Here is a 26,926-nt window from a genome sequence, read left to right on the forward strand (position 1 = left end):
CTTAGCACAGTAGCAGTGTTTGGCAAGGCCACACTATATGAAGTCAATACTCCTACAAGAAAATAGGAAAAACTCTTCATGAAATTGGGGTAAGCAGAAACTTCTTGAACACAATTATCTTTGGGCCATTAAGAAAAATGCTGAGAAACTTAGTTTTGTCAAAATTAAAACTTCTGGTATTTGAAAGACACCGGTAAGAAAGTCCAAAGAGAAAACACATGGACGTATTTCCAGAATATATGAATAAACCTTCATACGCCAATGTTCACTAGAAAAATAACTTGACAAAAGGGTAGAGGAAAATATTTGAACAACAACTCACAAAAGAATATTCCTGCGTGCTCAAACAGAACACGAGAAGGTACTTGGTATCAGCTGTATGGTAACCGTATATTGTACTACAAATGGCAGAGTACTATACTCTGGTTGAGACGGTTAAAATTTTTAAAATGGACAATATCAAGACAGCAAGAATGTGAAACAAGCAGAAATCTCATACATTGCTGCGGATGTGAAAATCATCCAACCAATACTCTTTAAACTTTGGGAGTTGCTTAACGGGTTAAACGTACCTTACCATATCCCCCTACACCTTAACTCTTACATGTTCACCCAAGAGAGATGAAAATGTAGCTCCACACAAAAACTCACACAGAGATGTGCTTACAAGTTTTATTCACAATAGCCAAAACTAGAAACAACCCAAATGCCTATGAAAAGCTGAATGGATAAATAGTTATCTTTAACAAGTAGGTGTGAGTGGTTATGAAGTGGCATTAAGGGAACAATTGGGGGCAACAGAACTTTCTGTATCCTCCGAGTGGCACTGGTTAAATGGATGAAAACACTTACCAGAACTCACTGAACTGTATAATTCGTATGTCTGCATTTAAAATTAAAACGTGTGCATTAATGACACTTTCATAAAGTTGATTAAAGAAATATTTTCCCACAAATAAAGCTCCTAGCCCAAATGGTTTCCTTGGTGAATTCAATAAAATACTTAAGGGAAAAAAATACTATTATTACATACATACACATGAACATATGTATCATACACATATACATAATACCCATACATGGATTTTTTAAAATACAGCAGAAGAAAGAACATAGCCAACTTGTTTTTTCATGGCTGGAATATTCATGATCCTAAAACTGAGAAAGAAATTATAATAAAATGCATAATATAAATAACACCATTCCTTAAAATATGAGCATGTTAAATCCGACAATATATAATGATGATGTGGAGTCTGTCCAAAGAACGTAAGGCTCAATAAATATTTTTAAAGATTAAGTATAATTTTGTTTTAGTTTAATAAATGCAGAAAAGCAGTAGACAAAATCCAACTCTCATCCGTAATAAAATATCTCATAAACTAAGAATAAATAGGAATTTCTTGGTCTGATAAAGGACGTATAAAAACAAACACAGCTAGCATTATACTTCAAGGTGAAATATGGCATGTTTTCCCCTTAAGATTAGAAAAAAGATAAGCATATTTTTTCTCATAATTTATATTAAATATTTACTTAAGGCCCCTGCAACAGCAAAGAAGAAATACGGGGCACAAAGATTGAAAGGAATAAGTGATACTTTATTTGCTAAACCATATGATTATTTACATAACAAACCTGAGGGGTCTACAAATATAACTATGTTTCGTAGGTCATGGGAAATAAATCGCACATACAAATTAGTATTTGTATTTTAACAGTCAGCAATTGAAAATTCAATAAAAAACATCCAATTTAAAATAGAGTCAAAAATGTGTAAGACATTCTCACTGAAAATGACAGAATACTCATGAGAGTACTTCCAGAAGCCAAAGAAAGATACCTCCATGCTGTTTTCCATAATAGCTACAGCAGTTTGCATTCCCACCAACAGTGTACAAGGGTTCTCTTTCCTCCATATGCTCGCCAACACTTGTCACCTAAGGTCTCTTTGTCTTATTGATAATAACGTGATGAGATCTCATTGTGGTTTTGATTTTCACTTCCCTGGTGATTAGTGATTTTGAGTACCTTTTCATACACCTGTTGGCCATTTGTATGTCTTCTGAGAAATATCTATTCAGGTCATTTGCCTGTGTTTTAATTGGATTATTTGTTTTTATGCTATTGAGTTGTAGGAGTTCCTTATATATTTTGGAGATTAACCCCTTATCAGACACATGGTTTACAAACAGTCAAAATATGGAAATAACCTAAATGCCCATCGACGAATAAAAGAGTAAAGAACATATGATTTATATATAAAATGGAATATTATTCAGTCTTAAAAAAGAAGGAAATTTTGCCATTTGTGTCAACATGGATGAACCTGGGAGACATTACGCTAAGTGAAATAAACCAAACACAGGAAGACAAATACTGCTTGGTCTCTCTCACATGCAGAATCTAACACAGTCAAACTCAAAGGAGCAGAGAGTAGGATAGTGGGTTGCCAAGGGCTGGTAGGAAGGAGAAATAAGGAGATATTATAGTTTCAGTTATGCAGGATGAATTAAGTTCTAGAGCTCAAAACGTAGCGATGTAACTATAATTAATAATATTGTACAGCATACTTGAAATTCACGAATGGGGTAGATATTAAGTGATGTCACCATGCACACGTACACAAATGGTACCTATATGAGGTATGGGAGGTGATGGATTATGTTAATTAGCTTGATTGTGGTGATTATTTCACAATGTATGCATATATCAAAACGTCAAGTTGTACATCTTATGTAGAATGTTGTCAATTATCCCACAATAATGATGAAAAAAATGAAATAGCTCATGAATACAAAGCCACATTCTGTCTAAATCATAATTCTATCAGGCTTACTGCAAATGGAATAGACCAGCTGACTCTAAAATGTATATGGAAATACAAAGGACTTTTCCAGAGATGACAAACACAATGTATCCCATCCTACATATTCTTCAATTGTGACTTTGTTGAGCAGTAGAGTCTGTGTTACCTCCTTATGAAATTGCATAGACCTTTGTGAGTATGGCAAAAGTGAAGCGAGGTGACTTCTGAGGCTAGTCATAAAACACATAGCTTTCCACTGTTTTCTTAGGAGATGAGCTTTTAGGTTCTATTGCCATACTATAATGTAACAGTACCCAGTGCTCATACAGGGTGGTTTTAGTGCATATTACTATATTTAGTTAGTATGGAAACCCTCAAGAATGATAGGCATATGGCCACAGTCAACAGAAAATTCTCACAATAGTAGGGAGTAATCAGCCTAGACTAAACTCTGGTTCAGCCTAATAAACCTTAAAAGCAAGATCAGAAGTGGTCAAACTGTCTCCCAACAACTTATCAGTGTGTCCCAGAACAAAACTCACTAATATAAAAACACAGAAATACAAAAATAGTCAACAACAAACAACAAAACACGCATAATGTATATAGCATTCAGTAAAAAGTTAACTGGTACCTGAGGCAAAAAAGTAGGATTCATAATAAAAAGACAAATAAGTGAATTGCAAGCTACTGTGAACAAACATGTAAGAACTAGTAGAAGAGACCATTAAAACAATTAATATAACAATATTCCGTAAGTTCAAAACTTAAGACATGGAAGATATAAAAAGTGTTTAAGTTATCTGGAAGTCAAAACCTAAGAATGTGTGAGATGAAAAACTACACAGGGTACGCTTCATGGTCGATTTGATGTCGCAAAAGAAAAGATTAGTAAAGTGTGAAGACGAAACAATAGAAACTCCAAAATAAACACACAGAAGACTTTTTCTGTGAAGAGATCAACAAAAAGCTGTGAGAAACTGTCAGGCTCCCGTGCTTTTAAGTGGAATCTCTAAAGGAGAAGGGGGTTATAGTTATTTAAATAAATAAAGCTGAACAATTTTCCGAATTCAAAGAGCACAGAGTGTCCACAGATCCAATAAACTCAAAGACAAACTCCAAGGGCAAGAATCACAAAGAAAAAACTACATGGAGGTGACTCCCATGTATGTTCCTCACAAGCAGTGATAAAGAGAGACTTTTAGAAGGATCCTCGGAAAGAAAGACACCTACTGTACCGAGGAACAAAGAGGTGACAGAGGGCTGCACACTGGAAGCAATTCAAGTTAGAAGACAAGGGGCAGGCCACACTGGAAAAATATATAAAGAACAGAAAAACTATCAACCTAGATTTCTATATCTAGTAAACAAAGTAGCTCAGAAATGAAGAAAAAGAAAGACTCTTTTCAGAAATTAGAAAGATGAAGTATTTTCAATAGCAGAGTCACACCAAAAGAAATAAATAAAATCCTCCAGGCCATTGAAAACAACTGCGGATGGATGTGGGTCTCCATGAGAAATCAACACTGCTGGGTATGGTAATTACATGGGTAAATACATGATATCTGCTTATTATTTATGTCCTGCTAAAAGATATCAGCTAATAAAAATAGTAACAATGTAGTGTGAGAGTTGTGATACATACAAAACTAAAATGGATGTCAAGACTAGCACAAAGGTCAAGGGAGGAGAAATGGAAACATACCACGTAAGATGCTTAGCGCTTACGTGAAAGGGTAGAATATTACTTACAGGCAGATGGCACTAAATTAATGATATACATCGTAAGCCTAAAGCAACCAGGAAAATAAAAGTACACAGACTTGTACTTAATAAACAGCAAGATTAATGGAATCTTAAGTTATATTCAATTGATTTAATCGACTGAAGAAAAAAATAGATAAAAAAGGAACAAAAAATAAGAGGGAAATAGAAAACAGTGAGACGATACTCTTAAACATAACAATATGAATTGTCACATTACAATGGGTTTAAAGATTCCAATTAAAAGGTAGAGATTGTCAGATTAGATTTTTTTAAAAGCAGAATCAAATTATACATTGCTGAAATAAATACATCTTAAATAACAAAAACACATTTAAAGTAAGGAAATAGTAAACGGTACAGCATAGCATGTGTACTGGTCAGTTTTACGTGTCAACCTGGCTATAAGCACTACTGGCTAGTTACTCAGTCAAACGCTAATCTAGGCATTGCTGTGAAGGTACTATGTGGATGTGGCTAACATTTACAGTCAATTGACTCTATTAAAGGAGATAATATTCTGGGGGGGGGGGAGAGGGAACTGATCTACTCCACTAAAAGGCCTAAGAGCAGAACTGAGGCTCCCTTGAGTTGGAAGAAATTCTGCTTGTGAACTTCAGCTGCCGGCTGGGGGCCATGCACATTTTGCATAACTTCCTTGAGGGCCAGCCCTATGGACTTTAAATTAATTAACTAGCTATCAAAATCACATAAGCCAATTTCTTGCAATAAATCTCTAAATATCCTTGTATCTTATTGATTCTATTTCTCTGGTGGAACCCTGACTGATAAACCCTATTAACATTAATAAAGAGAAATCTCACTTATTTGGCAATATTAACATTAGGCGAAGTACAAGCCAGAGGAAAGACCATTACAAGGAATAAAGGACTCTTCATAATGATAAGGGTGTTATCATAAATAGAAGGATATGATAACGTTAACCATTTATGCTCCAAAGAGCAGAACTTCAAAAGAAATGAAAAAAAAAAAACAAAAAACAAAAAACCACTAATGGAACTATAGACAACTCAATCACTTTAGTAAGAAAGGTAAATAAATACCCCTCTCTAAATAATAGAATAAAATAGACAGAAATAAAATAGACAGAAAATCAGGGGCAATATAGGAGATTCAAATAATATCAACAAACTGATCTGATACTTACAGAAGAACATTCTACCGAGTGAGGGAAAAATACACACTCTCTTGAAGTACAAATGGAACATTTACCAAGATATACCATTTGCTGGGTCATAAAACATTTCAATAAAGTGTTCAAGTCATGTAAAGTATGTTCTTTGACAACAACTGAATTAAACTAGGTTTCAATAAAAGAAACACATCTGGAAATCCCCTTAACATGTAGAAATTAAATGTCACACTTATAAATAACTGATAGCTTAAAGTAGAATCAAGAGAAATGAGCATTTTGAAGTGAATGAAAATGAAAATGCAACACGTGAAAATCTGTTCAGCGCTACTAAAGCAATACTAGGGTACTGAAGGATACAAATTACCCAAATGTTGCCAAGAAAAAAAAATGACCTGAACAGCCATATGTATTTCAAAAACTGAACTTTTAGCAAAAAACGAAAGACAAAAAAAAAAAAAAAAATCCCAACAAAGAAAAATCAAAGGTGTACTCTGGCTTTGCCTTGCTGTTTATAGTAAAATGCAGGAGGAAGCAGAGAAACTGAGGACTGCACTGTTCGGCAAAAAGAACCAGCATGTGATCATTTGAAAGGCTCTTGGCCTACCCACATTGCAAAAGACGCTGAAATAGGGATATTCACTAGCAGAAAAGCAAGCTGTGGGGACAATGATGGTATGGCCAGATAAACTTTTGCTACTGAAATTAGGTATGTGACTCATAGATCCACTCAACCACCCCAAAACCTGGAATTGATATTCACAGTTTTCAGAAAAGATCTGTGCCTCCACAAGATTTTTGATTAATGGTGTGAGCGTCCAAGACACAAACAGAACACCCGCAAGGTTTCTGAGAATGTTTTACAGCAGAAACACTGCTCACGTGGACTAAAGGGGACAGACAGGATAAAATTAAAGAGGGCTGTTAGAGTTCCAAAATTTTACAAGCAGGCAATGGGCTGGTATTATTATCTGCAAACATATGTTCCCCTCTGAGGAAAAAGGGAGGAATGACTGGCAGGAGAGCATCCCAGGCCCAGTGGCTGACCAAGTGAGAGCCACGGGCCTGGAACCTGTAGCCATGGACTCCATGGACCCATTAATCCGTGCCTCTGTGGGTCCCCCGGGAAGAGGCCTGAGATACAAAGGACTATGGTGAAGCCCTGAAATTTAAAGGAATTTTCCCTCCTGAGTTTCAAACTTGTTGACTCCTTTCTTTCTGGCAATTTCTTATGCCTATCCCAGTTTATTTTAGAAGCAGGTAATTTTTTTCCTAAGTTCAAATGTCCACAGAGAGGAATTTTGCCCCAAGATGGATCACCAGTGGAGTCGCAACCATACACAATGTGGAGGACTTAAATAATGGGGATTTGGAATTTCTGAACCGATATTTGAGTGAGATTTTAGACTCAGAGGTGAAGTTATAATGGGATGAAATTTTAGAGGATGCTGGGATGGGGGAATGGATTTTTGAAAGCGGTACAGTCAAGAATATTTGAGGGCTAAGGGCAGACTGCAGTGTGTTGAATTACGTCCCTCAAAAAGACAGATCTAAGTCTTAACTCCTAATACCTTTGCAACTGATCAAAGCACTATACTTAAGTGAATAATATAGCATACTACGGTATACTTAAATCCAAACCATAGATTAAATATAAAAGGATTAAAAATCCAATTAAAAGACATTGTCAAAATGGATGAAAACTTGAAGGTTCATCTATAAGGCTGACACACATTAATTACTTTCAAAAAATGAAAAGGTTAGAAAACATCACACAAAAATCTGGAGTGGTTTTACTAATATCAAAAAATTAATTTTAAAAACAGTCATATTTGAGAATTTTGACCATTTTTTTCCTGGCAAGTGACAAAACTGAATAGAACAAAGAGCCACAGAAGTAGATCAAAAATCCCATTTGAATATAGGTTATATTAACAAACATGCATTATCAAGTACATGAACAAAACTGAGACTTACAGACCAATACACTCAACAACTACAGGATTCACATTGTTTTCAATAAAATAACTATAAATATATGGATTAAATTAACACAGTATTTTTATTCACCACAGTAGATTAAATCAGAACTCAATATCAAATTACATTTTGAAAATCTCCAAATATTCAAGATGCATATATTTTTTTTGAGGAGGAAAAAAGAAAAAAAAAAACAAAAAGGAAAAGTGTCCTTTGGCAGTTGGGTAGTGACATGGAAAAGGAACAAATGGGTAAAAATTAAGATTTTTAACAAATAAAACAAAGAACTACAGCAACAGCTGTCCCGCCAGGGTGACCCTGTTTTCTGAACGCCTCCCCCTGCCACCCCATGACCCACCTCACTCTGCCTGCCCCTGTGTGGAGAACCCCAGAACCCCTCGCCCACACCCTACCAGGGCACCCCCTGCACAGAATGTCCTAGGACAGCCACTTCAGTTTCAGCTGTCCTCCCAGGGTTCCCTTCGTACAGACAGCCCTGGGACCACTGGCTTCCATACACTTCAGCTGTCTTGACAGGGTACTTACTCTCTGCTTGGTGAGCACTGGGACCACCTGGTCCACACCAACTTCAACTCTGGTCATCCCTCCAGAGCACCCCCAGCCATGCCAGCCACAGCTGCAGCCAGCCAACCAAAGTCACCAGGAACACACAGTCTACCGAGAGAAGGACCATATGCAAGACCATTCCTTCAAGTTTACAAGAAGCTGTCCATTCCACCTAACTCCCAGAAACACAAAAAGTCAATCAAAACGAGGAGATGGGAATATACTCAAAAAAGAAAGGAAAATACAAAACCTCAGAAAAAGAACCAAATGAAACAGAGACAAGCAGTATGCCTGATAAAAAATTTAAAATAATGATTGTACAGATGCTCACTAGGTTGGAGAAAAGGGCATAAGAACTCAGTGAAAACTTCAAGAAAGGGAGAGAATGTATAATAAAGAACCTATCAGAATTGCAGAATACAAGAACTGAAATGGAGGACATAGAGAGAGAGAGAAAGAGAGAAAGAAATCTTAAAAAAAAAAAACTGAAATGAAAAATAGGAATGAAGCAGTGAATCAGAAGATAGAAAAATTGAAATTATCAAGTCTAAGTTACAGAAAGAAAAATGAAGACTTGTGGGACATCTGGAGGTGGAAATTATGGGAATCCCAGAAGGAGAAGGGAAAGGCAATGAAATAAAGGTCAAAAACTTGAATGCATGAATTTATAAATAGAAGGACTTAACAAATCCAAGTAGGATAAACTCAGAGACGCACAGCAACACACATTAAAACCAAACTGTTGAAAGGCAACAGTACAGAAAAATACTGAAAGAAGCAAGACATAAGCAACTCATCACGTACGTGAGATCCTACGCAAGACTATCACCCAATTTCTCAGCAGAAATCTTGTAGGCCATAAAGAAGTAGCACTGTATACCTAAAGTACTGAAAGAAAAAAAGGGTCACCTGAAAATTCTACATCTGGCAATAATGCCTGCCCTTCAAAAACAAGGGGGAAATTAAGCTATTCTCAGATAAAGAAAAGCTGAGGGAGTTCATTACCAAACCACCTGCCCTACAAGAAATGCTAAAGGAAGTCATTCAGGTAGAAATAAAGAATGCTAGACAGTAACTCAAAGCCAGGAGGCAATATAAAGATCTCTGGTAAAAGTAAATACATGAGGAGTATAAATGTGGGTATTATTATTTCAATTTGTAACCACTTTTTTATTTTCAAAATGATTTACAAGACAAATGCAGAAAAATAATTACACATCTCTGTTTTGGGGCACACAATATTAAAGATACAATTTGTGACACAAACAAAGGGGGTGTAGAGCTTTTATATTTGAATGAACTTAAGTTGCTAAAATTAAAGTCAGGTTGTTTTATGTCATCCCCATTGTATAGCTCTACTATAGATACAAAGGAAATGAGAAGGGAATCAAAAAAGTGTCACTATTAAAAAAATCAACTCAACAGAAAAGGACATCAATGGAAGAAATTAGGAAAAAGAAAGTTTTAAGAAATACAGAAAACAAATATCAAAAAAACTGACATCCTTCCTTTTAAGCAGTAACTTTAAATGTAAGTGGATTAACTTCTTTAATCAAGAGACAGATACTGGCAGAGCAGATAATAAAAAATGATGCAATTACGTTATCCACAAGAGACCCAATTAGGTCTGAGATGCAAATAGGCTGTAAGTAAAAAAACAGAAAAAAGTTATTACATGCAAACTATAACCAAAGAAAGCTGGAGTGGCTATCCTAATATAGACAAAATAGATTTTCAGAGAAAAACTTAACAACAACAACACAAAAAGATGGGAAGTACATACTGATGAAGGACAATTTAGTTCATCATGAAGATACAACAATTATAAACATACATGTGCCGCACCTAACAACAGAGTCCCAAAACATATAAAGCAAACTGACGGAACTGAAGGGAAAAAGAGTTATACAAAATAGTGACTTGAATACTCCACTTTTAATAATAACAAGCAGACAAAAGATCATTACAGGCCTTGAACAAAACTATAAACCAAAAGGACTTAAGAGACACACACAGAAGCCTCCACCAGAATAACTAAATACATATTTTTATCAAGTGCACATGGGACATTCTCCAGTACAGACCATGTGTTGGATCACAAAAAAAATAAGTCTTAATCAATTTTAAAAGATTAAAATCAATGAAGTATCCTTTCTGATCCCAAAAGAATGAAGCTAGAAATCAGTATATTAAGAATACTGGAAAATTCGCAAATACTTAGAAATCAAACAATATAAACAATCAATGAATCAGTTAATAAACACAAAGGAAATAAATATCATAAGACAAATAAAAACGAGAACACTATATACCAAACCTTAAGGGATGCAGCAAAATAAGTACTAAGAGTGTTATTTATGACTAAATATATACATCAAAAAAGAAGAAAGATCTGAAATTAATAAACTGACTTAACTTAAGGAACTAGGAAAAGTGAAACAAACTGAGCACAAAGCCAGCAGAATGAAGGAAATAATAAAGATTAAAGGTGAGGTTAATATATATATTTTATATATTACATATAATATATATAATAGAAAAAATCGACAAAGCCCAAACAAAAAAAAAAATGGACCGCTTCAGCTAGTTTGAGTAAGATTAAATGAGAGAAGATTCAAAATACTAAAATCACAGTATCAGTGAACATAGGAACATTACTGATTTTACACAAACAAAAACGTAGGAATAGTATTACTGATTTTGAGAATATAAAACTATACTATTAATAATCATATACCAACAAACTGAATAACCTAGATGAAATGGAAAAAATTCTAGAAACACATAATCTACTAAAATGACCCATAAAGAAGTAAAAAATCCAAATGGACCTGTAACTGGTAAGATAATGAATCAGTTATCAAAAACCTCCCCAGAAGGAACAGCCCAGGATCACATGGCTTCACCAATGAATTCTACCAAAATTTAAACAATAAGTAACACAAATTCTGTTCTCAAACTCATCCAAAAATTTGCAAATGAGGGAAAACCTCCTAATTCTACAAGGCTAGCACTTCTCCGGTACCAAAGCCAGACGAAGACACTGTAAGAAAAATACAGTCCAATAACCCTTAAAATACTGATGTAAAAATCCTCAACAGAATACAAAGAAACCAAATTCAGCAACCAAGTGGGTTTTTATTCCCAGAATGCAAGGATGGTTCAACATATGAAAACTTGATCAATGTAATATACCACATTAACAGAATAAAAGGAGAAAAATCCAACACGTGCTCATCTCAATGAATGCAAAAAAAACATTTTCCCAATGTCAATACTCATTCAGGATAAAAATAACAAACTATGAGGGGAAGAAAAATTTCTAAACATGGTGAAGGCCAAAAATGAAACACTCATAGCAACATCATATTCAACAATAAAAGACTGAAGCTTTTCCCCCAAGACCAAAATAAACACAGATGTCCACATTTGCCATTTATATTCACCATAGTGCAAGTTCTAGACAGAGTAATTTGGTAAGAAAAAGAAATACAAGGAATCCAACTGTAAGTGAAGAAGAAAATTATTTCTGCTCATGATCTTATGACTCAAAAAAAAAAAAAAAACAAAACCCCACCCCTGTGAATCTGATAAACAAATTCGGCAAAGTTGCACCATATAAAATCAATACACTAAAATAGTTGCATTTCTCTAAGTCAGCAATGAACAATTCAAGAGAGAATTCAAAAAACTATTTTACAATAACATCAAAAAGAATAAAATGTTTAGAAATAAATTTAAAAGAGGAGATAGAAGACCTGTACACTGACAACTACAACTTTCAACATTGCTGGAAAAAAAAAAAAAGAAATAACACACAAATAATTGGGAAGACCTCTGTACTTATGGATTGGAAGGCTTAATATTATTAAGATGAAAACACTAATGCCACACAAGGCGATCTACGGATTCAATGCAATCCCTATCAAAATCCCAACTATGTTTTTTTTTTTCAGAAATAAAAAAACTCACCTTAAAATCCGTATATAAACTCATGCACCTACAAGTAACCAGAAAATATTAAAAAAAGAAAGACAAAATTGGAGGAATCACACTTCCTGATCAAAACAGTGTGGCATGAACACAGACATCCAGACCAATGGGACATGAGAGAATCCCAGAAACAAACCCTCCCCTACATGATCAACTGACGTCCAACAAGAAAGCCAAGACCATTCCATGTATAAAGGATAGCCTTTTTAATAAAAGATTTCTGGGAAACTGAATACCCCGCATGTAAGTAAATAACACTGGACCCTGACTTTCCACCGTATTCAAAAATCAATTCCCCAAAGGCCCCACCACCAAACACCACCATACTGGGGATTAAAAAAACATACCCACCTCTACCTATACAGACACTTCAATTCAGCTTTTAGGAGAGCATGAGCTTTTCAATAAACGGGCCTGAGAAACTGGGCGTTCAATAGGAGATAAAATCACACTGCAACTTTACATGATACGAAACAATTCAACTGCGATCTCCGTTAAAGCACATACTCATACTTAAAACTTAAGAATTATACCTTATTCCTGCTGTCCTCCTCATGCTTTCACAATCCACGAATAATGTTTCTTGACTGTGCCCCTTAAATATATTAAATCCATCCACTTTCTCTATTGCCATGGGCAGGACTCAGTTATTAATTAGGCCATGCTCAGTCTTGCTTTTGTGTGTGTTTTCTGCCAGGAAAACTCTGTTCACAAATCTTTATGACATTCTTCTCATCACACAGGGCTTGACTCAGGAGTCACTTTTTGAGTCAAGTCTTCCTCAAAATCCAATTGATATGGTCCTCCATCCAAATCCTAGTTACTATCTCTGATGGTCAGTCTCCATTTAAACCCACAGCCTGGTGCACTTCCCACCCTTCTGTGCCCTGTGCTATGCTTCTTGGAGCTAATACTGAGAGACTCCCTATCACCCAGGGTCCCTCCCTTTGTGTCTGATTGGAAGGAGGCTCCCTTAGAGGTCTGCACAACAGGGCATTCGTTCCCCCCTGCCTCGCTGCTGGGTGTCCACAGTGACCACCTTGCCATATGCCCACAGCCTGCCCCAGGCGGCCCGTCTCCCCAGCTCCAGCCCTACAGGCTGCATGGCTCCTTCCTCGTCCTCCTTCAAGCCTGGGGATGGTACGTGATACAAGCTTCAAGGTGTTGTAGTTCTAGATGCTTCAACACACCTTACTGGCCCCCGCATTCCACCCAAACCTCCAACTGCGGCACTTTCATTAAATGCTATTGGATATACTAGTGTTTCCTGTTTGAACCCGACTGATACGCTAGAGCGTATCACATCACCCTGTTTAATGTTTTAATTGTGCCGATCACCACGTGCAATGATTTTATTAACTCTTCTGTTTAAGGGTTGTTTGATCTGATAAACTTAAATATCAGAGAAGCCATTTTTTCAGTTCATTCATCAATGTATCCCTAGGGTCTGACGTTTAGCAATAAGCCACTGTATATATCTCTGAATTCTAACACATGTCTGGATGAATAAAATAGAAAATAATGCCACTACTGTACTGAAGGCATTTATGAGTTGCTGAAAGATAAGGATGAAATGGCTCAGGATGGGAATAGCAAGTTATGCTATGAAGCCAGCATCTTATTATTGAAGGTTTTAAAGTAAAAAATGAGGGGATTACACTAGGAATTTAGGGGTATAACTGAAAGCTATGTGAGATATGGGCTGAAGAGGAGAAGAAGAATTCCCCAGTTAGGAAGGGAATGTAATCATTCCACATGAGTGTGTGCGCGCGTGCACACACACACACACACACACACACACAGAATTCAAATTAGACGACTGTAACAGGAATAGAGACAAGAAGATAAATTTGGCAGAAAGACCTAAAGGAGGATTTAACTGCAGGCGGGCAGAGAGGGAGAAAGAAGGTACAGAACAGTTAAGAGGAGGCCATGGAAGGCTGTCTGGGGAACGGGCCTTGAGTGGCAAGTGTAAAATCCCTGGAGACTAAAGGGAATTAGCCGACGCAGCCTGCGGCGAGGGGAGTGACGCGGCCTAACTCTGTATGGCTGTAAAAGTCTGCTTTTTACTTTTTGAAAAGTGATGCTTGCAGTCCAACAAAAGAAGTTCCAAACTGTCTGTAATCCCATCTCTATTGTGAGAGAGGCTGGAGATGGTGTGAACATTTAAAACTGATAAAATAACCAAAAATATCCAAAGTCAAAATGCTCATTTTTTAAAACTAGTAGTCACATTTCTGTAAATGTATACAAGGAAATAACTCAAAAAATAAAAGCTGAATAACTGTAATGGTAAATCATCTTTAATATCATGGTAACAATAGGAAATAACCTAAAGTCTAACATAAAATGCTTGGCTATCCATTTTAAATAAATAAAACCAGTCTGAAGACAGCAGAATAATACAGAACTATGTTTATAACTTAATGGTTAAAAGAAAGTAAATCATAATGATTTCATTATTCCCACTGAGCCATTACTAATAGCTGTTAGAATTGTAAATTTATGAAGACAAAAATCAAGTGATACCATACAAAAAGAAAAAAAAAACACTTGTAAATTTCTTTGCTTCACAGTGCCTTTAACAGTGGTGTTCGAGCTTTAGGGGACAATTTAGTATCTTTATATCTTATTATGAAATATAACACATGAAGAAAGAAAAAGACATAAATGTACAATATAATGAATATTGCACAGAAACCTATCTGGAAACAGTTTAGGCTGTAACACAAAACTGCCATCACCCCCAAATTCCTCCTGTGCCCCCTCCAATCACAGTCCCTTCCATCCCTCCAGAAGTCAACACTCTTCTGTTTTGTGGTAATACTGTCCCTGGACTGCATTCTAGTTTCAGGATTCATGAATATATCTCTATAAAAGAATTGAACTATGCCTACGCTACATGGATTCTGTGGTGTTTAGCTTCTTTCCTGTAAGTTAATAAAATGCACCCATATGACTGTAATCCCCATTCATTCACTGTCATTCCTGTAAAGCATTCCATTGTATGAATAGATCACTAGTTATTCACACATCTTACCATTAGTGGACACTTGGGTTGTCTCCAGTTTGGGACTATTAGAAAATACGCCGTGATGAAATTTCCCCGAGTCAAACGCTAGTCACAGAATGCGTGCATGGCACATTTACTACGACATGCAACTGTTTCCCACAGTGGCATGATCTCCACTCACGCAGGCAGAGTGCAGCTGCTCCTGGGCCTCCACCCCTTTTCGGCACCTAGTATTCCCTGACTGTTTACTTCCTGTCAATCTCAGAGCTGTGTAGTCGGATCTCATTCTGTCTTGAATTTACATTTCCGATTACAGAAAGTGTGAACGTATTTTCATGTACCCATTGATGACCTGGAATTACTCTTTTGTTAAGTACATCTGTTCAAATCTTTTCCCATTTTTGAAAATTGTTTTGTCTTTTTTAAAAAGTGGTTTTTTTAAAATTTACTTTATTTTTTATTTTTTTTATTTTTAATATATGAAATTTATTGTCAAATTGGTTTCCATACAACACCCAGTGCTCATCCCAAAAGACACCCTCTTCAATACCCATCATCCACCCTCCCCTCCCTTCCCACCCCCCATCAGCCCTCAGTTTGTTCTCAGTTTTTAAGAGTCTCTTATGCTCTAGCTCTCTCCCACTCTAACCTCTTTTTTTTTTTCCTTCCCCTCCCCCATGGGTTTCTGTCAAGTTTCTCAGGATCCACATAAGAGTAAAAACATATCGTATCTGTCTTAAAAAGTGTTTTGTATTAAATTTTTAAATATGTTCTGGGTAGTGGTCTTTTGTTGGTTATATCCATTACAAATAATTTTCCCATTCTGTAGACTACCTTTTCTCTCTTTGCAGTGTCTTGATAAACAGAAGTACTTAATTTAGTAGAAAAAATTATCAACCATTTAATTAAAGTTAGTGATTTTTGTGTCTCTTTTGGGAAATCACTTAAAAAAAATTTTTTTTAACATTTATTTTTGAGAGACAGAAAAGACAGAGCACAGTGGGGCAGGGGCAGAGAGAGAAGGAGACACAGAATCCAAAGCAGGCTCCAGGCTCCGAGCTGTCAGCCCAGAGCCCGATGTGGGGCTTGAACTCACAAACCGTGAGATCACGACTCGAGTCAAAGTCGGTTGCCCAACTGACTGAGCCACCCAGGCGCCCTGGAAAATCATTTTCTGATGCTGAAGACATGATGATATTTCTCTACACTGTATTCTAACATATTTACTATTTTTATGTATTTATGTCTATAACACGTCCGGAGGTGATTGTGACTTTTTAAACTGGGTCCAATTTCATTGTTTTTCTTTATGGCTTGGCATTCCAGTATTACCTCTCTGACACTTTTTGTTTTACATATTTAAAACCATGTTATTAAGCACTCATAAATTTAGCAATCTTACATTATTATATCTTCTTGACAGACTTATCCTTTTATCATCATGTAATGCCCCTCTGTGTATCTAGTGAGACTTCTTGCCAATCCTGTTTTGTTAATATCAGCTTTTTTATTATTATTATTTTTCTTGGTTCTTTGATTTAAAATTAAAACAAAGGTTCAGGGTTGCATATCTGAGCAAGATAAATTTTGGAGTCTAAAAGACCTTATTAAAAACAACTGTATCGTTTAATTCACTTTTACTGCATAAAGTACACAGGTATTTTATAAGGTATACTTTATCAATAAAATCATCTCAAGATGTTTAAATACTGTACCTACAACCTAATTATTTCTGACTACTCACAGACACGGTATCACTAACAAAGAGCTCCCTGGGAGCTTTGAATGTACAGCAGCAAATCTTATGTTCAGAGAAAGCAACAGAAATTGACAATATTACATAAACGGTTACTGAGCTATACATTCAATCTGCAACAGTCAGTGAAAAATAGTCTGCTTCCCCAGTAGAAGGAAAGTTATCTTATCTGGGTACTGCTTATCAATGCTACTATTCAAGCATTTAAAAAAGGTATTGGCACACCAATGCTAATACTCAGGAATCTCAGACCTCCATGTGTATCAGAATCCCCTTAAGTGCTTATTCCAGAAGGAGATGTCTGCTTCCCATACCTTGATATATTTTTCAGAAAATCTTTAGGTAATTTTGATACACACCAGAGTTTTAAAAGCACTGCCAAAGTTTAAAGAGGAAGAAAAAGAAGGTGTAGTGGGAAATTATGTCAAAAAACGTTATTTGACATTCAGATGTTTTTCTGAGGCAATTAAATACAAATAAAATGGAGAAAAATAAAAATAAGATAGAGTTTTACAGAAATAATACAAACTACAGAAATCATCCAGGAAATCAAATTTCAGAATCTGTGTTTTAAAAAAAATTATATTAGAAAACAATATAATCTTCTAGCTGGTCTTTGGTTGTATTATCTTTATAATCTATGAAAGTATGAGACATCTAGTATTCACAGACTTAATTAGAATCTTCTTTCTTCAGCATCAAAATGATTGACAAAATCATGACAAAATTAAGCAATGCTAAATATGAAATGAGAGAAGTATTTTACAGTGAAAATTAATTTAAAATGCTAAACGAATTAGAAATGAGAAAGATAACATAGGTAAAAATGTTAAGCCTCCACTAGTTTATAAGCAAGCAATCTTTATCTGTCATCTAGAAGTAAAATCACAGAAGTAAAGTATGACATCCAAAAAAAGAAGAAAACACCCGCTATTCACTTAATCTACTGCTGAGAAAGTAAACGCATTTTTCTCACATTCATGTCCCAATCAATCCTCTTTGTTAAACATAAACTTGCTGTCTCTTCATTTTGGAAATAAGTTTTACAAAGTACCTCATGTTTTCATTTGCTTCTCTCTAGCATACAATTAATACAATTAGCATACTAAATGTACTTAAATCTATTTGGCATAAAATAGATTTAAGTTCATTTAGTATGCTAATTTTGTCTTGTAACTAATGGCACATTTATACCGGCTTCCAATTCAAAGGATGAGTTAAGTATCTTTTTGGGTAGCATTTGCTCTCTAAAAATTTTGGAGCGATGGCCTCATGTAATATAGACAAAAGTACTGTATGCGATGGTCACATTATACTTAATGAGTTCTGTTTTAAAAAGGCAGCTCAGTCTTACTTCATTCGTGTAACAGAAATGATGACAGCACAAAGGTAATTCTAAATTAAAACATTTATTTACCATATGATGGCATAAAATGAAATTTAGCAAATCACTAGTTAATAAGTATACTGAGCAATGATAATGATCCCATAAAAATGAAAAAAAAATGTTCTTTCTCTCCTCCACTCAAAGATAGGACTCCTGCTGCCACATTAAATTTGTACCCTCCCACTCTGCCCTCTTTAAGCCCAGCTAAACCCAGGGTTCTTCTGACAGCACCCCTCTAGCCCTGGTTATGCAACCTCCCCGCCCTCCCCCCCCCCCCCCCCACCGCAACCTGATGCTCCTTCAGGCCCCTGACTTGGCTAGAACTGCTATCCCTGCATGTTCAAAGTCCTACCTCAAGTCTCACATCAACCCAGAAAGCCATGTCTAATCACATCCTCTGTGACCCAGCCTATCTGTAACTCAGTTTCCTTTATATCATTTCCTTTTCATTCTCTTCCCTATGCCTCTTGTTCCCTAACTGTTCTACGAATGCATTTCCTGTGTCTGTAAACTCTGTGGGCACAGACCCCATGTCTGGGAGAACAAAATAGTATAACAGAGGCAGGAAATACTTCTGAAACTTGTAAGTTTCATTACATACTTCCCATGGGGTCTGTTGTCAGGAATAAAACAATTACTTTAATGAACTTGATCAAACAGGATGATGCATAACAGACTGAATGTTATAATTGCATGGCAAAATGAGAGAATGTGACAACTGTATTATCCAAAATTGTATAAAGGCAAAAAATTTTTCAGTAGTAAAATTTTTGTGCTTCTCAGAGATTCAACCCTATTATTTCACTTGAAAAAGCTATGCTTAACTATTTCAAAATTCTTGGAATTAATGACATACAAATATTTAAGCTTTTTAGTTTATCTTAGGTCTTTATAAAGTGAAAATATAAATGCATTTAATAGACAGCTAAACTACCAGGTTCTGGTCTCACTGTTTGGTATTTCCAGAGTTTCTTTACCATTATCTGTGCTCTAAAGTGATATACATAATCACAGATTATCAAAATAGTTACACAGTTGGTATATGTGTTTTATTTGTTAAATCTGTGTCATATTTCCTAAGATAATTTTTCAAGTACATTTTGTCAAATTTCATATCCTTAACCAAAAACTCAATCAGAAAAAAAAGGAAAAGTATTATCTACCAATTAAGTCAAGCAAAGGAAAAAGAAAATTTAGTGCTCTATTTTACTGAAAGGATTTTGATCTAACTTAAGATAGAGAGTAGAAAAGAACAATCAGAGAAGACTGAATGAAAATGGTACTAATTTACTGATGTCGCTATTAGAAAGCCTTTAAAAACTGAAGATTAATTGCCTCATTCAACTTTTGAAAACAGAAATTCAAAGACTCTGAATCCATGAATTAACTTATTCTAAACAGCCTCTATAGAACTCTCTTCTTTAATAAGGAAAAGACAGATGAAAGCCAGATAGTACAGATAGCTCCAGATAGCCCTGGAGCTCCGATCAAAAGTCAGAAAAAAACAACTGATAAGAAAACAATTCATATACTTATTGCAAAAAAGAGAAAGTAAAAATATAGCTAGTCTAAACTGTACAAATTTGTAAACTCATCAATAACGGATTCTAAAAAATACATCCTTTGTCTCTTTTTAGGGTAAGTAAATGACTCACACCCATTATCTGTGTGTCCTCCCAGACAACTGCCTAACGCCCCTAACCCTTCTTTGCTAGAATATTAATACAAGGCCCAAGTTAAGCCAGCTTTTTTTTCTTTTGTATCTTCAAGCTCACGTAGTCTTTTCAAACACACTGCTTAAAATCAGCTAAAGATCTAAGTGATAGTAAAAATAAATACTAGGCATTCACTTAGGGTCATGAAAAGAAGGAAGGTTTCATAAATATAAACCATGAAATTATAGTTCATTACATACCACAGCATTCAGGACATTTTGGATGTTTTAGGGTATTCATTCCATACCCTGGAAAGCAGCGATTAATCCATACCATTTGAAGGGTACCTTCAATATAGTATATTTCGGGCAATGGCTCTGCACGTCTGCCTAGAACTTCTACTTGTTGATTAAAAAATCTCTCTATAAGATTTTTAGCCTAAAATTGAAATACAATATGAGAAAATTATTATCAGAAATAAGTTAATTTTAGAACTTACATATTTAGAGGCAGTGAAAACAAATTCCTGAGGTCCTTATTTATTCTTGCATTCACAGGATATAAATAACATATAAAAATTTGAAAATGTCACCTATAAACATCAGAGTTCCAAATAGACTTCAAATACAGCTACAAAGAAACCATTTGGATATATAACCAGCATTTTGGCCCCTTTGGATTTTGAATAATATATGGATGGGCATATGAGCAAAATCAAAACAGCTCTTTGTGGAGTTGAATATACTCTAAGAAATGTACTCCAACAATTAACGTGCTTTAAAAATGTACTTTAAGAATCTTTAAAAAGCATTCCTTTAAAAAGGAATACCCTCTACTCTTTCCACAAAGAAAAATCAGGTTTAAAATCAAGAGGAAATACAGCAAATGTTAAAATTTCCACTTCTGTGCTCCCAAAATTAAATTAACAAAATAATTAAGGCATCATTCTGATCTATAATTAATTACCTTTTTGCCTGTAATAATTATTCTGGTGTGAGTCTTAAAATTAACAAGAGGTTTTTATGCTTTTCAGTGTTAAAGCAGGAAGTAGGGGCATGAGTTCAAACCCTCTACAAGCCAGTAAGTTCTCCTCAATTTTACCACTCTAACTGGGAACTTCGAATCAGGTCAGGAGCACAAATGAATGGACTCATGCTGATCTCTAACCACTGAAGGTGTACCCCAACTTACTGACTTCTTCACATTTCTTGCAAATTTTCCTTGCATGAAAATTTATTCTAAATAATTATACCAATGTTTTCAATATACTGCATTTAAGGCAAATATTCTATTCATCAATTACTTACCAGCTTTCTATAGTTTAAATGGTTTGTTTTTGCTTTTGATAAACTTTGGTAAATTTGTTACTGTTTATTTGGTTAAACATAAATTTGGGGTAAGGAAATACTTAAGAATTAATTAGATATAAATCTGGTATCTGATTAGCCATATTTAAATGCCAGACCATAATTAAAAGTTATAGGAGCACAAACATAATCACTCAGCTTCCTAACACCACCTCTAACTAACTAACTAACTAACTAACTAACTAACTAACTAACTAAATCACTGCAACTAAACATGAGAAAACCTGTTAGGGAGAAAAATGATCAGATAAATTAGATTCCTGTTTCCTATTTTCCCTCTAAAAAGAATAAGGATAGATCTCTTATTTGATAAAAAAAAAAAGGCAAAAAATTGTTTGAATCATTAATTAAATTTTTTATACTAAGTATGTTGATGGTTGATGTGGGGTTAATTATTTATACCAAAGGGTGAAACTGACAAATTCTCTGAGTGGGTAAGGATTACAAATTTTAACATAAAACTTTTTGGATCAGTGTGGATGATATAAGAAGAAATTGTAATTATAGAAACCCTCCATAAATTAATCATCTGGTCTAAGATATAAAGAATATACCTGACTTAATAAACACCACACTTCCCAGCCCATGCTACCCTTCACCACCCTCAAAAAACTTTAAAGAATGATTAAGCATATACGGAAGGACTATGTTCTACAACGACTGGTCATTAATTACAGGGCTGGAATGAGAAGCCATTACTATCTCAACAATGAACAGCCTGTAAAGTGTATGAACTTTTACAGAGAGAAGTTGAACAGCTTATGTTAAATACCACAGTCTGCTCCACTGACCATGCCAACCAAGTTAGGTAGTGAACAAAAGTGACTGGAAAGGCTGTCCTATCTGCTTAATACATTAAGCATTACATTAGCCCAGAAGGCAGTAACTACTTAACATTATGGTAGTTCTGTAATAGATCACACATGCCATACTTTGTATAAGACTAGAGTCCAACTGGAGCTCCAATATCTACTGGGGAGAACTGATATCTTCCAGGTGTTAGGGTATTACACCTGTAAGTTAGAGTCCTCTAGAAACTCTTGGTTAACGCCTACATTTGGAAATCTCTGTGGAAAAATAACTATGGTCATCAATTGGGGATGGAATTAAGAAACAAAAACGGAGACAGAAGCTTAAAGGTGTCTTGGATGTAATGGACAGAGCTGTGAATTTGCACAAAAAAGATCAGAGATACTAGTGCTCAGGGAGCAAGTGAGAGAAAGGACATCCTATCTCACAAGAGAAGGTCCCAATGGAGAACTATAAAAAATGATTAAACAGAAATACAAAGTCGTCTTCGTGACGGGAACACTATAACATGGGTACTGTGTACACATCAGTGAGTTGGGCACAGAACTAGGGGATAAAGCTCAGTCTCAAAGCAGGACCGAAAGCAGGAGGAGGAAAGTACAAGTTTGTGTGAAATCCATGGAAGTTGGAACCCGTTCCTGAGATGCACACTGAATCCCAGCACTTCAGAACAGAAAAGGTTAAATTTGCAAGGTGGAGATGACTTCAACCCTGCAGCAAAAGACCAAAGAATCTACTCTTCACTTAGCGATGTCACTGAAGTACTGATTGTTCCAGAGGGATTAAAACTTGCACTGGAACACCAGGCTCTTAAGGAAGAAAGATTAAAGGCAAACTAATTCATGTTTTGAAATTACTGAGATTTAAATGGTCATATTAAGAATTTTTAAAGTAGTATATTACTAATTGAAAAAAGCAAGTTGCAGGCAGTGGGAGTATGGAAAGGACATTTAAAAATACAAGAAACTGGGGCACCTGGGTGGTAAGTTGGCTGAGTGTCTAACTTTGGCTCAGGTCATGATCTCATGATTCACTGGCTCACTGCTGTCAGACTCTCAGTCAGCGTAGAGCCTGCTTTGGATCCTCTGTCCCCTTCTCTCTGCCCCTCCCCCACACGCACCCTCCCCTCCCCCGAAAAGTACAAGAAACAACTTCCATTTTCAACTATATGGCGTCCTAGAAATCCTGAAAAATCCTCCTGCTAAAAATCACCTAACTGAATATATTTCAACAATGAGAGAAAATAAAAGGAGGAGGATAGGAAGAGACAGAGAGGGAGGCCAAAAATGAGGAAAAAACTACAAATGTAATAGTAGCTAGATTCCTGATTCATTTCATGCCAGTCTGAGTATTCTAGAGTGTTTTAACTTACCAGCCTAAAGACATAGGGGAAAAAGTCTTAAACCTGTTTAAAAAAAAAAAAAAGACTCTGTAAAAAACTGAGCCAAGAAAAACATTCAATCACAAAAGGGAATCAACAAGAAAGCTTCTTTATCAAAGCTGAGGGAGGAAGGGTGTTGGAAGGGGACTATGGAGTGGAGGGCTGGGGAAAGCAAAAACTCCTCTGGGAATTCCTACACAATGGTTTGCTTTCAAGTGGTTTTGGGTTTTTATTGCATTTTCTATGTGGTATAAGATCCCCAAACTAGAAGTTAACATAAAATGTGGCTTTTTTTGAGAACAACCCTGGAGAGTTAGGCAGAAGCAAACCCAGAAATCCTGCAGAAGCATACCCACAACTTAGGCAAAGGGACTATCTACCAATAAAGGCTGATAAACATGACTTCAGCAAACAGAACTATAAGGAAAAGGATGAAATGAGAAGCAAAAGAATAAACAGCAAACCGCCAAATTAGAACATTGAGAAAGTCACACAACAGAATTTCAGTTACCTAAGACACAAAAATGATATACAGTATGCTTAAAATACATAAAGACACAAAAGTGATATGAAAACATGAAAAAGGAAATTTATACCATAAAACAAGGTAAAGTACATTTGTAAAACAACCTCCCTAAACTACAAATGATAAGTGGCTTGCAAACTGGAGTGAAATTAAAAACTCAATGGATAGACTGAACATCAGAATAGGCCCAGTGGGAGGCAAAATAATGTAACACAATAAATATCTGACATTACTCAATACAGAACATAAAAAAGAAAAAAGTAGGACAGTAGCAGAAATATGGAGAAATCAATGAGATCATCTAAAACATATTAAAAATAGAAGTTCTAGAGAAACAAATGGAGCAAAAAGGTAATTTTCAAAGTTATTCCAGCAGAAACATTCCAGAAAGGATGACGGCAATGAATCCTCAGATCTCAATGGAAAAATAAATTCTGGAAGAAAAATATGACATGAGAAGGATGGACTGAGATGCAAGAAGGAAAAGTTAACAAGGAAATGGATAAAACTGTGGATCTATCTACATAGACATTGAAATTTTGAAACAATATTAATAATAATAAAAAAAACTTTTAAAAGAACTAAAATACTGTTGAAAAAAACCCATAAAAATGATCAGGTCATCAGAGTTATAGGTCTTTATGTCCCTTGTACTTTTTTGGAAACTAAAATAAGTAACTTTTGGTTCTGCTATCAAGAATACATCTTAAAATTTGAAGCAAACCCACAAAAAGAGTAAGAAAAGAATGTATAACATCCAAATAACAGAGGAAAGATAAAGTTTAATCAATCCAAAAAATATATATAGGGAAGGAACAAAACCTGAATAGAAAACCAGTGTAACTGGTATGTAGTGGAATGATAGAAACCAATCCACATAAAGCAGTTGTTTTATTTGAAAATAATAAGGCAATGGACAAGGCAGGATATGAAACAGAATTATTTCTTTTTACAAGGCACAAGGCACAATCAACCAAAAGAAAGCAGAATCAAAGGGAAAATGTTATAAAGAATAGACAGAAGCACCCCCCCCCCATAGAAGGGTGTTGTATTTAAATCCAAATGTAATTAAATTAAATGTAACTGGTCTAAATATTCCAATTAAAAAGCAGAGATTGTTAATTGGACTTAAAAGATTGTTACCTAGATTGTTAATTTGGACCCCCAAAAGAAAGACATCAATAAGATGGCAGAACAGGAGGTCCCAGTTTTCACCTTACACAGAAACACTGTTTGGACAGTAATCCGTGGGTGAAAACACTTTGTAAGAACTCTTCAATATATACTAGAAATGTTCCAGCATCCCCATGGACCACAAAACCCAAGATCGGATACACTGAAAATGGTTGGAAGAACAGTTTCACTTTGACTACATTGCTGCTCCCCTGGGCCAGCAAAACTCAAAACCTGGAAAGATCCTTCTGGCCCACAACTTATCCCACGGGGGAGAGACAGTGCCATGTGAAGGTCTGGCTTCCCAGCCTTGTGGAGCACTGTCCATGAGGCCTGCTCCTGGAGGTCTACTTCTCTGTCTGCACCCAGAACTCAGAGGAAATCAGCAAGGCTGGATCATCTAGTGAAAGCTAAGAACAAAGAAAAGGGATGGAGTCTCATGGGAATGAGCCAGGACACCATGAACTCCAACAGATGGCATGCAGAGCTAAGCAACCAGAGTGAAATTGAGTAACAAGTTTAACTCTGCAAAATGTGGAGAAGGTATACAAACCTGAAATTCCCTTTCAGGAAAGAGGGAGAGAAATGGCACTCGTACCCATCGGCCAAGAATCTAAGTGGACTGCTTCAGGGAAAAGAGAAAGGTGACCCTTTGGGCAGCTGGCATGACTCCACAGGCTACACAGGGGCAAAATAATCAAAACACTTCCTTCAGTAGGGAGGGAGAAAAGTGGCACTGGCACACAAAGCCCTGGCATTTCAGGCCATCGCCAGAGGGAAAAGGACTGAGTTGCCCTAAACACCTGATATGGTTCTCGGTACCCAGCATGGCTCTATCGGATTGAGGAAGGGAAACAATTCTAATACATTTCCCCCAAGAGACAGAGCTAGGGGAATTCAGCAGGTGCATCCACTGAAAAGGTTTAAGAGATTCCCCTCCCCACCTCGCCCCACCAAATCTCTAGTCAGGTCATTCTCTCCTAAAGCAAGACCACAAAGATTGGAGAAAGTGGCAATTTCTTTAAATGTTCAGACACCAGCCAAAGCCACCAGGATCACAAATCATCAGGGAAATATGACACCATAAAGGAACAACAACAACAAAAAAGTTCCAATAGTTGACTACAAAGATATGAAGATCCATGAATTGCCTAACCAAGTATTCAAAATAAATTTAAAGAAGCTCAGTAAGCTACAAGAAAACACTGAGAAATAACAAACAGGAAACAATAAACAAATAAAAGTTCAACAAAGAGACAGAAACCATAAAAAAGAACCAAACTGAAATTCTGGTATGAAGAATACAATGACTGAATGGAAAAATTCAAGAGAGAGCTTCAAAGGCAGACTTGATGAAGCAGAGAAAAAAAACACCAAAAACCAAAAACCAAAAAAAAAAAAAAAAAAAAAACCAGCAAACTTCACAGACAGATCATTTGAAATTATCCAGTCTAAGAGAAAAGAAAAACAAAGTGAAAAAACCCACAAGACTCATTTGACATCATCGACTAAATCAATATATGCATTATGGAGGTCCATAATATAAGAGAAACACAAAGAAATTAGAAAGCTAATTTAAAGAAATAAAACCA

The 26,926-nt window shown here is 35.8% G+C and overlaps 1 protein-coding gene across 2 annotated transcripts in view; it reads right to left on the minus strand.

Annotated features, from left to right (window-relative positions):
• The window catches only part of ZPBP (zona pellucida binding protein), a 116,715-nt gene that overhangs the window by 17,398 nt on the left and 72,391 nt on the right, over positions 1–26,926 (minus strand). For both annotated transcript variants that reach the window (XM_047095640.1, XM_047095641.1), the window contains one exon: positions 20,338–20,515. In XM_047095640.1, coding sequence (XP_046951596.1) covers positions 20,338–20,515 — 178 coding nt within the window. The remainder of the gene's footprint in view (positions 1–20,337; positions 20,516–26,926) is intronic.

The sequence above is a fragment of the Lynx rufus genome, unplaced genomic scaffold (genome assembly GCF_022079265.1).
Source record: "Lynx rufus isolate CCGP_SWC_20201006 ecotype Redwood Valley unplaced genomic scaffold, mLynRuf1.p SCAF_4, whole genome shotgun sequence".
Taxonomy (NCBI): Eukaryota; Metazoa; Chordata; class Mammalia; order Carnivora; family Felidae; genus Lynx; species Lynx rufus.